The sequence below is a fragment of the Dromiciops gliroides genome, chromosome 2, assembly GCF_019393635.1.
Source record: "Dromiciops gliroides isolate mDroGli1 chromosome 2, mDroGli1.pri, whole genome shotgun sequence".
NCBI lineage: Eukaryota > Metazoa > Chordata > Mammalia > Microbiotheria > Microbiotheriidae > Dromiciops > Dromiciops gliroides.
The window spans coordinates 470,258,831-470,275,139 of record NC_057862.1 but is presented as its reverse complement, the minus strand read 5'-3'; the positions used below and the strand labels follow the sequence as shown (position 1 = coordinate 470,275,139).

General features: G+C 42.5%; 1 protein-coding gene across 4 annotated transcripts in view; it reads right to left on the bottom strand.

The window, feature by feature from the left end:
* The window catches only part of DRC1 (dynein regulatory complex subunit 1), a 52,612-nt gene that overhangs the window by 3,698 nt on the left and 32,605 nt on the right, over positions 1 to 16,309 (bottom strand). For all 4 annotated transcript variants that reach the window (XR_006354919.1, XM_043986705.1, XM_043986708.1 and 1 more), the window contains 6 exons: positions 12,713 to 12,847; positions 11,979 to 12,211; positions 9,287 to 9,408; positions 4,070 to 4,159; positions 2,470 to 2,556; positions 785 to 957 (listed from right to left, as the gene is read on the bottom strand). Coding sequence is in view for 3 of the 4 variants with exons in the window: in XM_043986705.1 (XP_043842640.1) it covers positions 785 to 957; positions 2,470 to 2,556; positions 4,070 to 4,159; positions 9,287 to 9,408; positions 11,979 to 12,211; positions 12,713 to 12,847 (840 nt within the window). In the remaining variant the exon portion in view is untranslated. The remainder of the gene's footprint in view (positions 1 to 784; positions 958 to 2,469; positions 2,557 to 4,069; positions 4,160 to 9,286; positions 9,409 to 11,978; positions 12,212 to 12,712; positions 12,848 to 16,309) is intronic.

Genomic DNA, 16,309 nt, shown 5'->3' with positions numbered 1-16,309 from the left:
GCAAAAGGAAAAAGCAAGGAAGGTATCGTTGGGATACCGGAAACCAGCTGTAGCAATAGAACTCCTCTCTCTTCTTTGCAACGCTTATCTAGGGGCTCTGTTGGCCACAAAGGGTGCAGACATCCCGAGATTCCCTTTCACCCTTCATTTCCCCTCTCCTTCTTAAAGCACTGCTCATGTTCTGACTCCCAAGACAATACATTCTTCCTCTATTCTACAGGACACGTTTCCAGGCATTAAAACCACCGTTCCACCCAATGCTCTTTAAAAAAAAAAAAAAAAAAAGGTTTCTATAAGAATTGCTCTGAGGGGCAGCTAGGTGGCACAGTGGATAGAGCACCAGCCCTGGAGTCAGGAGTACCTGAGTTCAAATCTGGCCTCAGACACTTAACACTTACTAGCTGTGTGACCCTGGGCAAGTCACTTAACCCCAACTGCCTCACTAAAAAAAAAAAAAAAAAAGAATTGCTCTGGCCCTACTTTTGAATCCTTTATTCCCCCATATGTATAGCTAGGTGCTAATTAGTACAAACAATACATCCCATAAAGCAGTCTTAGAATTTTCATCACCTATTTCCATTGAGATGTAACCAATTTCTGCATTTTATATGTAACTTTGAATAATACAAGTTCAAATATACAGATTTGAATAATGCAACAGGATTCATTATTCCTACTAATCAGGAACTGGCCATAGCCAGATTCTTTTACTCCAGGCACCCACTTGAACTTTCACCCACAACTCAGGCTGCTTTTCACCCCATTTCAAGACACCTAAGCCCACCTGAGTTTCTGCTGACTAATAACATAAGCCTCCAGGGCCTTGAGAACATCATTAGGATGAATGAGCGCAGAATGGAGAAGGTGTTGTGGGTCTCGGCAGTCCTCCGGGACATTGTTTTCCTTTTTGATGGTGGTCTTTTCAGTCTCCAGACCTGGAGGCAGACCCTCTAGGTTCTGTAGAGAATGGGACACAAAGGACCAAAGAAAAGGTGGGATGTTATCACAATTTTGGGAAGGAAGAAGGAGAGGAGATAGAAATGATGAGATCAGTAGATAAGCAGAGGAAAGTGACTATAGAAAGGAAGAAATAACCAGAGTGGAAGAAGAGAGGAGGGCTGGGAGAGAGGGGAGAGGAGGTGGCAGGAGCGAAGGATGTGCCTGTTAAATGTCAACTAGATAAACAAGCTGTGTAAAGCCACACTTCAGTGAGTATCAGCTATTTTTACAGCATCAGTGAAGGTGGCTTAAGCCATCCATTCAATCATATACCTGCCCACAAGTGATATTCATCCAGAGCTAGTTCCACCCTGGCCTTCCACATATATTTTTATGGCTTACATCCATCCAGAAAAATTCAAGCACCTGAAGCAACTACTTATAGATCCTTGTCCCAAATCTACTTTTACAAATGCCCCCAGGGCCCTTCCTCTGAACCCCTGGAAACCCCACAAGTTGCCAAAGCAACACTTCATCTTTCAGTTGATGAAGGCCATGCCAAACTTACCCAGATTCCAGTCTTGTCAGCTAAAAGACATGCAGTCTCATCGGCTGAGTGAAAAAAGGATAACTGATCTTGGCTCCCATCCCCTACAGACACTAATGGACTTTTTTTTCCTTCTTTTTACCAAGGCTAGTAATGACTAATAGGGTCTACTCAGAGTTAAGAGGCAGCCTAACACCTCTAGACTGTCCTGCCTTTCCTATCTACTACTGGCTATGAAGAGGCCCATCTAGCAATTAGTTGGCCCAACAATGTTTTGAGGCACAACCAGTTTCTTACATGTGGGCCCTTTAACATTCAATCCCTTTAAAAAAAAGGGGGGGGGGATTGAAAGGATTTTCAACACAACATCTCTTTGAAACTTCAGGTTGGGAGGTTTAATTATATGTGTGTATATATGAATTTATATGTCTACATATGTATGTATATATGTAGACATGTATGCAGATTGCATTGCCTCCCCTCCAAAGAATGGCTATGGAACAAATGAGATTGAGAATTAAGAAGAGGACAAGGAACTCAATAGAGCAAGATGAAACTGAGTCTTAAACCAAGTTCTGCCACTCACTACTAGCAGCAGTGTATTTTAGCTTGGATTTGTCCTCCTGTAGAATGAGGATAACACCTGTAGACATTAATCACTAAAGAAGAGCTAACTCCTTCGCAAAAAGAAAGCGAGAGGGGAATGACTACATTTTCCACTAAGCTTACAATCTATTGGGGGCGGCTAGGTGGCGCAGTGGATAAAGCACCGGGCCTGAATTCAGGAGTACCTGAGTTCAAATCTGGCCTCAGACACTTGACACTTACTAGCTGTGTGACCCTAGGCAAGTCACTTAACCCCCATTGCCCTGAAAAAAAACAAAAAACAAAAACCAATCTATTGATGGAATACAGACCTGACCAAATCCACATCCTCTCAGCAAAGACCACAAAACCATTCCCCTTGTTCAGTTTCATCTTACCTGGAAAGCGGACATCCTCCTGGCTTGAAAGTCAAGGAAGAATTGCACCAGTGCATAAACATCATCTTCATTTTCGATCCCAAGGGCCTAAAGGGAAATAAAGCCAAAGAGCTGCTTAAGTGTCCTGTCTAGATGCCAAGGAATATTGGCCTACCGCCCCAGAGCAGAGTTGAAATATTCCTTGCAGAAGCTACTAAGCTCTACCTAAAACCCCACAGTACTAAACAGCACAAAGAGAAGACATCATCTCTTTTTTCAAGGGTTATACTTGGCTAGTTGGGATTGATTGCAATAACGTTAATATGACATAAAAATCTTAATGAAAAACATTAAGACCTATGAAATCAACATTAGCACTTCAAAAATCGAGTGAGTTTGGAAAGGATAAAGGATGAAGTGAGAAAAAAAGAAGGAAGTGGCTGGGGACCATATAGTATAATGGAAAGAATACCAAGGAGCAGCTAGGTGGCACAGTGGATAAAGCACCAGCCCTGGATTCAGGAGTACCTGAGTTCAAATGCTGCCTCAGACACTTGACACTAGCTGTGTGACCCTGAGCAAGTCACTTAACCCTCATTGCCCCACAAAGAAAGAAAGAAAGAAAGAAAGAAAGAAAGAAAGAAAGAAAGAAAGAAAGAAAGAAAGAAAGAAAGAAAGAAAGAAAGAAAGAAAGAAAGAATACTGGACTCTGGATCAGGAGACCTAGGATCAAGTCCTGTTCCACTACTAAGGTGCTGTACAACCCTAGGTCTCACCTCTGCACCTTAGTTGCTCATTTGTGAAGAGGAGGAGGGGGTCCCTTCCAGATTTAACACTTTATGAAGCTCATTAATTCTGGAGTAACTAGAGATGGGCAAAGCTATTCTGGCAGTCTAGGGGAGAAGCAAATCTAGAACAGAATTTCAGAGGATATCACATGGTGGCCATTCTTGCCTCTTCAAGGATCACAGTACTGGCCTCTGGACCTCTGTCCTAGTGGGGGCCTGCCCTCCTAGGCTCTTACTTTATGGATGCCAAGGGCAACATGGATCCAGTCCCTAATGGATGGAGACAGCTAGCTGGGCTGGACCAGCAGGATATTCCTGAAGGACTAGAGTGGTTAAGAAAAACAGAAGATACAATGTGCAACTCTGAGATAGGAGGAAAGTCCAAAGAAATGTATTTGAGGTAGGGAGAAGCAGCTATGGTCACAGAAGGAATCAGAAATCCCTTGAAGAGTATTAGAGATTGGGGAAGTTTTAGGGTTCCTTGGGTCATTTAGTTGAGTACAGGGCAATAAAGGAGAAAGATAAGTTGGGGAACACTAGGAAGTCTCTGTACCCAGCCCTACCTCCTTCTAGGGGCTAACAGGAGTGTCAAAAAGGATGTTCCTTGGGGGCAGCTAGGTGGCGCAGTGGATAAAGCACTGGCCCTGGATTCAAGAGTACCTGAGTTCAAATCCAGTCTCAGACACTTGACACTTACTAGCTGTGTGACCCTGGGCAAGTCACTTAATCCCCATTGCCCCACAAAAACAAAAACAAAAACAAGTTGTTCCTTTCCCTCTGATTTAAGCTTCTAGCTATTTTCATTAAATTCCCAAAAGTGCCTCAGAACTCACAGCAAAGATGGAGTCTAGCTTCAGGAGACAGCTTTCGTTCCTCTCGAGGGGATAGAGAAGGCTCAGCAATTTACTCTCTATCAGAAAACCCTATGGGGGAAGAAAGATATGAACATCTGAGGTCAGTTTTGTTGTGGAAAGACCAGGCTCTGGTCACCTCCACCTAACAGGTGAGAAAAGTTTCCAAGAAGTAGGACCCCTTGGGAAAGAACTTGGGGAAGTGGAATAGCCGAGAGTAACCCAATGCCCTTAGTCTGTCTACCAAGTGTTATACTCAGGGAGGGGACCCCCCCATTTCCTCTATCAGGGTACATGGGTGCCCATATCTGAGCAGCACAATCAAGGCCACACAGTCAGCTTACAGAGGCAGGGTTGGGAAAGAGTGCTCTGTGGAAGGTGACCTAGAAGAGGAGTCAAGATATTTTTAGGATACACCCTGTTTTCCAGAGATGAGGCCCAGCAATCAAACTGGGCCCTTAACTTGACATAACAACAATTCTTTGCGCTCACCCTCTTGCAAAAGCGCACAATTATCGTATTGCTTTGACCAGCATCTGGTAGTCTCTGAGCTTGGACAAGCTCAGACAAGTACCCATGTTCCGGCCATGAAGCCCTGCTATAATCAAACTTGTTTCATTGTTTCTATTGCCCATCATTGTCAGGACTACATTTCACCGCATGGCTATTGGTGTAAGTATTGAGATCTCCCCACACTGCCTCAGGTACTCCCACTAGGTGCAGGGGGCACGTGTGTCTATAGCCTCTCCTTGCTTGCAGCCATTTCCCTCGAACTTCTGTTTGATTCCTGATTTTTCTGTCTCTAGGCTGCTCTGTTTGGCTCCAGGCATCCACACTTTAGAGACTGGTTCAGTCCAGTTGACAGGAGTAAGAAGAAGATCCTGTGTCAGCTCCTCACTCTCATGCCCTGGCAGTAGTGAGGGGTTAAAATGATAGCAGCTGGCCCTCAATCAAAAGAAAATCAACTCACATGCTTTTCTGGGCTGGGGAAATGAAGGCTCTTGACCCTTACTCCAATTCTTGAAGCCAACTTTGTTCTTTGAATAGTCAATACTCAAAACCACATGTGCCAAGCAAGAAAAACTCCTTGCTGTGTAGTAGCCCTGCTGAACTTCAGATCTGATTAAACCCAGTGTTTCCTTTACTCCATTACTTACTCTATGGCATAAACACACTTATTCCACTCCTTAGGTTCCTTTCCTGGCTCACCCTCTATATCACACCATCTAACTATAGGTTTTGCCAAGCCTTTGTCCTGGGCTATCTCCTCTTTTCTCTCTATACTCTCTCACTTGGTGATCTCATAAACTCCCATGCATGGGCTTAGGTATCACCTCTAAGGATCTTTATATCCAACTCGAATCCCTGCCCATTGCTGTTTCCGGGCCTTCTCTCTACTACTATCACTCAGAAACCTCTCTTCCTTTGAGGTTCATTCAATCCATGTTTATCATCCAATCGTGGTTCCGGGAGCTGTTGGCTACAGACCTCCAGGACACTTCTTTCTTCCTCACTGAGTTTTGTGCAGTTTTTCTCTCCTCCACAATGCCTGCCCTCATACTAGGGAATTTCAACATATGTATTGATGATACTCGCTCAAACACTCTACTCAACCAGTTCCTCAACTTAATCATTTCCCATGACCTAGTCCTCCACCCCACCACAGCTACACACAGAGATATGGTCACATCCTTGACTTTCTCATCACTCACATGTTCCAAATCCATGTTCATGAACTCTGAAATTCCATTATCTAGGCATAATCTGCTGGTCCTTCCACCTCTCCCTCTACCTTGCAAGGTAAGAACCCTGCCTCATATTTCACTAACAGAATCGAGGCCATTGGCAGAGAACTCCTTCTCCCCTGTTCCTCATCTCACATTACTCATATGCCTTCTGCCACTATCTTCTCCTTCACTGATTTCACACGAAGAGGTAGCCCTCCTCCTTGCCAAACTCATCTATATATGCCCTTGATCCCATTCCATCCTGTCTTCTCCAGATTACCCCCTCCATCATCCCTACTCTCTAATTTTCAATCATTTCTTATCTGCTGGTACTTCTCTACTGACTGGAAACATGGGACAGCTAAGTGGCATGGTGGATAAAGCACTGGTCTTGAAGTTGGGAAGATCTGATTTCAAACCTCACCTCAGACACTTACTAGCTGTGTGACCTTGGGCAAGTCACTTAACCCCAATTGCCTTAAAAACATTCAGGGTCAAAAAAACCCCAAAAAACAAAAAAACAATTGGAGTCATCTCCAGTCATCCTGATATGTATCTTGTCACTGGACCCAGATGGCTCTGGAGGAGAGAGTGAGGTTGGTGACCTTACACAGTCCTCCCTCCCTTAAATTCAATTCATTGCAATTCAGGACATCACCTCCTGATGTCATGGTCCTCTTTGAGAACAAAGGACCAACAACAAAACATTCTCATGTCTCTCCATCCCCCCAAAACCTTCACTTGATCTGTCCATTCTTGTTAGCTATTGCACCATATCTCTCCTCCCTTTTGCATTTAACCTCCTTGAAGTTTTCTACAATAGGTGCCTCTACTTCATCTCCTCTTATTTAATTCTTTTTCTGAACTCTGTACAGTCTGACTCCTGACCTCATCATTCAACTGAAATTGCTCTCTCCAAAATTACTAATGATTTCATTGCCAAATCTAATGGCCTTTTCTCAATCCTCATGCTTTAAGACTTTTCTGAGGGCAGCTAGGTGGAGCAGTGAATAAAGCCCCAGCCCTGTATTCAGGAGAACCTGAGTTCAAATCCAACTTCAGACACTTGACATTTACTAGCTGTGTGACCCTGGACAAGTCACTTAACCCTCATTGCCCTGCCCCCCCCCCAAAGACTTCTCTGAAACCTTTAGCACTGTTGATCACCCTCTTCTTTTTGATATTTTTTTCCCTCTAGGTTTTCAAAACACTTCCCTTTACTGCTTCTCCTCCTGACTGCTCCTTCTTTTTGTCCTTTGTTGGACCTTCATCCCTGCCACACAGTGCCTGACACATAGTGGGTACTTAATAAATCCTGGTTATCTGACTCCCTTGAGCTTCAATCTCTCAACACCAGTTTCCCACTGGAAATTTCAAACCGTTGCCATATGGCATCTCCAACTCAACAGGTCCAAAACAGAATTCATGATTGTTCCCCCAAAATCCACCCTTCTAAACGTCCCTGTTTCTATCATGAAGAATCATCAGTCTTTGGAGATTAATATTAACCTCACTGCCATCCTTGATTCCTCACTCACTCTCTCAACCCACATAACCAATCAATTGCCAAATCATTTTGTTTTGACATCCACAACTCCTCTCCTATCCATCCCCTTACACTCCAACTACCATCACCTTAGTCCTGGTTCTCTCCTCCCTTTTTCTTGCCTTTACTATTGCATGAGCATTCTATTAGGGATCAGATCACGGCACTCCCCTAATTCCATACACTCCAGCGCCTCTCCATTGCCGAGAGGAGCAAATAGAAACTTTTCTGTTTGGCTTTTAAAACCTTTCACAGCCTGGCCTCAATCTCCGGCTCCATCCTCTTCATACACATTACTCCCCTTTACACATTCTACACCCCAGCCAAACTGGCCTTCTCTCTCCACACACAGGACTCCATCCTCCAGCTCTATGACTTTACACTAAACATTCTTCATGCCTAGAATACCTTCCCTCCTTGCCTCTCTTCTTCATTCCTCTCCAGGTTGCTTACCTGCCTTTCTCTCCTCTCTGTGCAGGGGCATTCTTTATTTCCACTTACTCCCTTTCCAGCTTCCTTTTATGTGTTGTATTCATTCCTCCTTTAGAATTGATATGAGTTTGGGTCCTATCTAGGAATTTGGGACTATTAAAGTTTAAACTAAACTTTAAGCTAAACTAAAGGATGGACACACCTTGAGAAGGGAGAAGATAATCCCAATGGGTATAGCGGATGTCTGATCAGTGCCAGGGGACAGAGATAACTCCAGAAGTCAGGACCACCATCTCTCATTCAAACCTTCCCCACTCCCAAAGGGAACTTTCCACAGTCAGATGGTCACCCCATCTACCATCTATAAAAGCTTTGAAAAAAAAATTTTAATTTAAATTAAAAAAAAAACTTTGGCCTTTCTTTTGTTCGTGGAGATAGGTATCTCAGAGAATCACGTCTCTGAACTATTTCCCCTTGAGGGAAGTCTTTGACTTCTCTCCGGATCCTTTTCTCTAGGGCCCAAATAAAAGACTATTTTATTCTAATTGAATTGTGTGTGGGAGGGTGTAATTCTTTAAAGAGGAATACCTAAGGACCCCCACCACCTATTTCTCCCGTGACAGAATGCAAGCTTCTTGGGGGCTTTTTATATTTGTATTTCCAGTGCTTAGTGCAAAGCATGGCACATAATACTTGACTTGTAGAGCTCTGCTTCCCAGAATCCTCCTTCTTTAAAGTACACCTCTAGCACCTTCTACACCTTCTAAATGAAGCATTTCCTGATCATCCAGCTGCTAATTTCCTCCCTCCCATCCTCCCTTTATTTAACAATGATTTTGTATTTATTCTGCATATGCTCATATCTGTAACATGTTGTGTTATTTCCACCTCCCATCTTCTGCACCCCCACAAAATGCAAGCTCCTAGAAGGCAGTGTCTGTTTCCTTTTTTTTTTTTTTTTGTCTTTGTATCCTTAGCACTTAGCACGGTGCCCAGCACGTGGTCAATGCATAAAAAATGCTTGCTGACCAACTGACTCCGTGAAGCCCAAGTACAACCCAACCAACACAACCTACAAAGCTCAGAAACATCCAACAGTGGCACATAGTTCTGCAGCAGTTAAGAGACATGGTGATTCGTGTTGCTGTTTGAAGAACTGACTCCAGACCTCGATGGTACCTCTACAGGTCACTAAGCAAAGTAGTATTTGCCAGCTGGCCTGTAGATGACCCAGAGCCTTTCCATAAACTTGCTTTGCAAGCCGGGGAGAGAGGGGGATTTCTCATAAGTAGTCCTTACAGCCCCATTAGGCTTGGCTGGTTGGCCGGGGGTGCTCCAGATGCCCCTGCCAGACCATTTCAGGTCTAGGAAGAGATGGGGAAAAGTCACAAACAGAGAGAAAAACACAAAACTCCTGCTCCTTTCTAAGCAGGTCTTCATTCCTCCTTTGTGTCTATCATACCCTCAGGACAAATTCCCCAAGGCTAAACTCACCGATTCATCACACATAATCTCCAGGATTAGTTTGACCGTCTTCGCAGACAAATGTTTTGGCAGGGACAGTCTGGGCTTTTGTTCTTTCAAGCTTGATTTTCGGCTTTCGTCTCCTTCCTCCTCTTCATTAGCAAAAGAGAGTTAAGAGTAGATGAGGACAAGAGAAAGAGAGGGGAAAGGGAAATAATTTTACCTTTTTTGTGGGGGCAAATTGACTTTTGGAAAGTGTGAGAAAGCACCATCATCTTCTTATACTAAAGATGGTAGTGGTGGTGGTGAGGATGATGACTGACACTTATGTAGCACTTTAAGGTCTGAAGAATACTCTACACTCAGGAGTATGCTGGTGCCAGCTCATAGAGCCAATTGTTAAATTTTCAGTGTGAACATGTATACCTCAGAAATCAGCAAATGCTAGAAATCAGGGCTTGATCTGTTGTTTTGTCGATTGTCTGGACTTAAGAAAGTATAGAGAAAACATTAATGATGTGGATTAAACTTCAAAATGTGTCAAATCTGGCCTCCAACACTTGACACTTACTAGCTGTGTGACCCTGGTCAAGTCACTTAACCCTCATTGCCTGGCCAAAACAAAAAACAAAAAAACTTTTAAATGTATCAGGAATACATTTTTTCACCAGCGTTGGGGTTATTAAACCAGAACACTCGTACTTATGTCCATTATCCTGTCTGAACCTCACAACAGCCCAATGAGGTAGAATAACTATTGATGTTAGTTCTCCCATTTTACAGATGGGGAAACCGAGGCTTTGAAGACTTAGTGACTTGTTCTGGAGTCAGAGGAATTGGGGTTCAAATACCTCCTCTGACACATCAGTCAGTTAATAAACATTTTCCATTTATTATTTGCCAGGCACTATGCTAAGTGTGGGGTATACCGAATATATGTGTGACCTAGGTGAATTATTGAGCCTCTCTGGGCCTCAGTTTCCCCATCTGTAAAATGAGAGGGTTTAACTGCATGGTCTCTGAAGTCCCTTCTGGGTCTAAATCTATGGTTCCCTGATCCTTGGTTACACAGCTCAAATTTGAACTCAAAGGGGCAGCTAGATGGCGCAGTGGATAGAGCACTGGCCCTGGAGTCAGGAGTATCTGAGTTCAAATCCAGCCTCAGACACTTAACACTTACTAGTTGTGTGACCCTGGGCAAGTCACTTAACCCCAATTGCCCCACTAAAAAAAATGAAGAAAAAAAAATTTGAACTCAAATCTTCCTGACTAGGATTAGCTCTCCATCTTGCTCTACCTCACCGCTTCAGCTGGAGGAAGGGGTCCTGGGATGTTGATTTAAAAGAGAAAGAGAAACTGATGATGAGTGAGATGAGGAGAACCAGAAGAACACTGTACACAGTATCATCAACATTATGTGTTGATCAACTGTGATAGACTAGATTCTTCTCACCAATACAACGGTACAAGAAAGTTCCAAAGGACTCATGATGGAAAAGGCTCTCCAAATCCAGAAAAAAAAAAAAAAGGAACTGTGGAATATGGATGCTGATTGGACCATACCATTTCTTTTGGTTTTGGTGCTGTTGTTTTTTTTTTTTTTTTTGAGGTTTTTCCTTTTTGCTCTGATTTTTGTCATATAACATGACTAATGCAGAAATGTATTTGATGTTATTGTGTGTATATATATATATGTATATATATATATACATAAACCTATATCAGATTACCTGCTGTCTAGGGGAGGGGGAGAGGGAGAGGAGGGAGGGAGAAAAATTTGAAATTGGAAATCTTATATAAACAAATGTTGAAAAGTATCACTGCATGTAACTGGAAAATAATAAAATACTTTTATTTTTAAAAAATTAAAAATAAAAGAGATAGGGAGAGAAAGAGGAAGTCATCAAAGTACTTTTTTTTTTTGTGAAACAATTGGGGTGACTTGCCCAGGGTCACACAGCTAGTAAGTGTCAAGTGTCTGAGGCTGGATTTGAACTCAGGTCCTCCTGAATCCAGAGCCAGTGCTCTATCCACTGAGCCACCTAGCTGCCCCCAAAGTACTTTTTTTTTTTTTTTGCGGGGCAATGGGGGTTAAGTGACTTGCCCAGGGTCACACAGCTAGTAAGTGTCAAGTGTTTGAGGCCGGATTTGAACTCAGGAACTCCTGAATCCAGGGCCAGTGCTTTATCCACTGCGCCACCTAGCTGCCCCTAAAGTACTTTTTTTAAAAAAAATACATGGAACTGGGAAAATTCAATGGGAAACACAATCTGGACAGCTTTGAAATTGTGGTGAATTTATTATGAACTTTTAAAAAATTAAAAGCTATATGTAATAGAAATGTATGGTTTCACATATGATCCTCTATTTCTTTGTATATGGAACTGTTCATGTTTGTTGGTATGTAAAGTTCAGAACAATAAAAAATTAAAATATACATGTTTAAAAAATACACTACAGAGAAAGGATTTTTTTTGGGGGGGCAGGTTTCAGAACTTTGATTTTCACTAGAGAATTCCACATGAGGAAACATTCTCTTACCAACAGACAGGTACCTGCTCTGTGACTTATGGTTCCAAAGCATTGGCCAGGGAACTAAGAAGTTAAGTGACTGAACCAGGATCATACAGCAAGATTGAACTTCCTACCCCTGGGGGCTAGCTCTTCATCCTGCCATGCCTCACACAGCAAGAGGAGCTGATTAATACAGTTTCTTACTTACCTACCATCAACATCAGCTCATGGACTAACTCAGTAGCTGACTTCTTCTTGACCTGAGAAATAGGTCCCACATTCTTCATGAACCAGTAGTCAGGTCTGATCCAGGGAAGCCCCAGCTGCTGTAACTGGATGATTTTGTCTGCGTCAAGGGCTTTTTCCATTAAAACCTTTGCTTCCTCCTCATTTATGATCCAAACCTCCTGAAACTGCTTGTCATTGATAAGTGCAAAATGCCTATGAAGGGAGAGTGGTGGAACATGTCACGCTGACTCCAGTGCAGAGGTATTCCAGTAAATATTTAACAATGGGCTCTCCAAGGGGAAAAAAAATGCATGAAACACACACTTTTAGGTTTCATCTACCTTATTAATGTCATCTCAATGACTTTCTTAAGTCTAGACAACAAACAAAACAATAAGCCAAGCCTTGACTTTTCTTTTGCTCATTGCTCGCACTGAAAATTTAACAATTGGTTCTCTCTGAATCTGGAGCATCCCTGCATACCCCGTAGTGGCTATAGTCAGGGAACCACAGCAATTCCCAAATCAGTCAACTCTTTACTTGTTCAATGCTAAACTGCTCACTAGGAAGGAGACAGGACCCACCAAAGGAAAAACAGGGGGCTCTGAATTCTTGCCTGGTCCCCCTGAAATCTAGTGCGTCCTGAGACTGCTGATTTGAAGACTGAAAGACTTGCAACCCACCCCACCCCCCCAGCCCAAATTCCTGAAGTACCTCATGGTTTTCTGCAAATCCCTGAACTGCATCACAATGCGTTTGTAGTCTGCAGTCAGGGTTACATTGTCCTCGTGATACTGCTTTATCTGCTTTGCCATTTTCATCCTCAGGTTGTTCAACACATCATGCAGTCTGCCCAAGAAGAGAAAGAAAGATTTGGAAGACATGCAGAGACAATTCAAATGATTGGCCTGCATGAGCAGGAAGTGGGAAGGAAGTGGCAGAGGAAGGATTTGAACACAGATCTTCTCTGAAAGCATCTCCTGGGGATTAAAAAAAAAGTCTTGTCGGCTATTTTCAGCCTAAATTATTCAAATCTAGGATTGAGCCTTGACTCTAATAAAAATGAAACCATCCTTGTCCTCAAAGAGTTTACCTCCTACTGGAGGGAAGGGAAGCAGCAAAGTGTGGAGGAAACTGCACTGAATTTGGAGTCACAAAGACCTGGGTTTGAATCCTGGCTTTGTCATTTCCTACCTTTCCAAAACTGGATGAGTCACACTCCCCACAGTGGCTATTCCAAATCTCCTCTTGCCTCTTCAAGCCCCCTAGCCCAAACCCATCCCAACCTTCACAGCTGAGGACCTCCCCTCATACGCCACTGAAAAAATAGAGGCCACTCACTGTTAAATTCATATCACCCAGGGCAGCTAGGTGGTGCAGTGGATAAAGTACCAGCCATGGATTCAGGAGGACCTGAGTTCAAATCTGACCTCAGAAACTAGACACTTACTAGCTGTGTGACCCTGGGCTAGTCACTTAACCCTCATTGCCCCACAAAAACAAATTAATTCATATCACCCTATGAGCTCCCTCTCCATCTTTACATCTTGTCATCCCTGGACATATTTCCTTACCCCAACAGCTGATGAAAAAATGACCCTTCTCCTCACCAAGGCCAATCCCTTCTTCATGTCCTTCCCCTCATACCCTGTCCAGCAAATTACCCCCTTAATCATTCTCCCCTCTGTGATCTTCAGTCTTAGATTCTCACCACAAACACCCCAATATATTTCTCTTCCCTTCTCACTCCATTCTTTTTAAAAAATGAGTTTTTATTGATGTCTTTGCTTTTTACATCACCACAGCTTCCACCAGTATCCCTCCTCTCCCACAGCTCCATCCCATATAACAAATAGTACTTTTAAAGACAAAAAAAGAAAAAGGAATGGAAAAGGGGATATGATTGATACATGGAGAAAACTCCAAAAAATATGTGCAATGCACAACACTTGTAGACCTCCCACCTCTGCAAAGGAGTGGAGTCAAGGTGTCTGTATATGAAAATATCACTTCTTTTCCAGCTATGTTTATCCTTTATAATTTTCCAACATTGACTTTTAATCCTTTTTTGTGGTTATTCTTTCCATGCACATCGTTGTAGTCATTGTATATATGTTTTCTGGGTTCTTCTTACTTTACCCTGTATCAGTTCAAGGAGATCTTCCTATAGTTGTCTGTTTCCTTCACATTTATCATTTCTTAAAACATAGTAATACCATCTTCTTTTAGGATCATCAGAACAAAACAGAACCACATGTAGGACATCTGTCTAATCTGACTTCCTCTGTGACCCTAGATGAATATAGGGTTCTGAGAGGACATATCTTGTATCATCTCCCCATATTAGAGTATACACATTTTGTGTTTACCTTCTTAAGTTCCCCTTGACTCCTGTGCATGCACTTTGAAGTTTCTATGCAGTTCTGGAAGTCCACTGTTCCTCAGAAGGAACTCATTTGGTTTTCTAAGTTACTTCTAGTCCTAAGACCTTATCTTTTGCCTTTTGGAATATCATATTCTAAACTCTCAGCTCCTTTCATAGTGGTGGCTGCTAAATCATGTGTGATCCTGACTGTGACTCCTTGGAACTTGAACCTTCTTCTTTCTGGAAGCTTGCAGCATGTTTTCTTTGACCTGGAAGCTCTGGATTTTGTCTATAATGTTCCTTGGTGTTTTTGTTTTCAAGCTTCTTTCGGGTAGTAACTGGTGGGTTCCTTCTATTTCCATTTTGTCTTCTAAGAGATCTAAGCAGTTTTCTTTTACAATTTCATGAAATATGATGTCTAAATTCTTTTGTTTGTGTTTTTCAGATAGTCCAATAATTCTTAACTTATCTTTCCTCAATCTGATTTCAAGATCAATTATTTTTGCTATGAGATACCTTACATTTTCTTTTCTTGTCTTATCTTTTGTCTTTGTTTAAACATTTCTTGTTATCTCATGTAGTCATTATCTTCTGTTTGTACCATCCTGACTTTCAGGGAGTTTGTTGCTTGAGCAAGTTTTTATACCTTTTTGTGCCAAACTATTAAATTCCCTTTCCAGTTCTTTTTGTCCATTAACTCTTAAGCACTTACTTTTTTTTAGTGAGGCAATTGGGGTTAAGTGACTTGCCCAGGGTCACACAGCTAGTAAGTGTTAAGTGTCTGAGGCCGGATTTGAACTCAGGTACTCCTGACTCCAGGGTCGATGCTCTATCCACTGCACCATCTAGCTGCCCCTTTCCATTAACTCTTAACTTCTTTTCCAATTATTTTCCTTTAGTGTTGTCATTTCATTTATAAAAACATTATAACTCCTTTTTAAATTCTTCATTTCTTCCAGGGAATTCTCACTGAACTTGTGCCCAAACTGTGTTGTGTTTTTCCTTAAGGTTTTGCTTAGAAATGTTTTGGAGTCATTTTCTTCTTCTGGGTATGAGTGTCCTTGTCACCATGATAACTTTTTATGTTGGGATTCTTTTTTGTTTGCTTGTTCTTCCAGTCTACTTCCTGACTTCAGAATTGATTGTTAACTTTGGGCCCTGTGAACTTCTGTGCTAACTTTGTGTCTTCTAAATTCCTCTTTCTGCTTTTCTGTGGGTATCGAGTGTTATGTAATTTCAGGGCCTCTGGGACAGGTCAGAAAAACTTTCAGTGCTCCCAAAATAGTCTCACCAAGAGCAAAACCTAATTGCTGCCCTCCTAGTCTAAGTCCTTGCAAGTTCCCAAACAGGGTTAGGGACTAAGCAACATACCCACAGCCCTACCCTGACTGCTCCAATAGACCACTGCTGGGTTGAACCACCATCATTAGTCAACTGGAAAACTGTTGGTTTCTCTAAAGTTCTTGTCCACCTTATTGCACTGCAGGCTTTAGATTGGTCTGGGGCTAGAACTGAGACCCCTCACTCTGCTCCTGGGGTCAGAGTCATACTACTACTGCTTCTGCTGCTTCCTTCTGAACTTGCTTCTTGCTTAGTACAACACCCAGAGCCCACAATCCCTTCTAATCCAGGAAGACCAACCCTAGAAGCAAGTATCCTCCTCAGCCAACATTGTATGTGACCTAGAACTGAGTAGTAAGCAAGAAAGCTGCCAATTGGCACCTATTTCCACACACTGAACAAGTTTAGGCCAATCTGAGTCACATTTAGGTAGGGCCTCTCCCTGCCCTGGTATATAATCTATCCCTCCAGTGGAATGATGTACACGATCATTACTGGCCAGAACCTGATCCCAGTATCCACAGATTCCCTATGCTGACTTAGGCTAGAAAAAAGACTCCAGATGGTGTTTTTTTCTTGGATTTTCCCATCAGGACTTGGTCTGG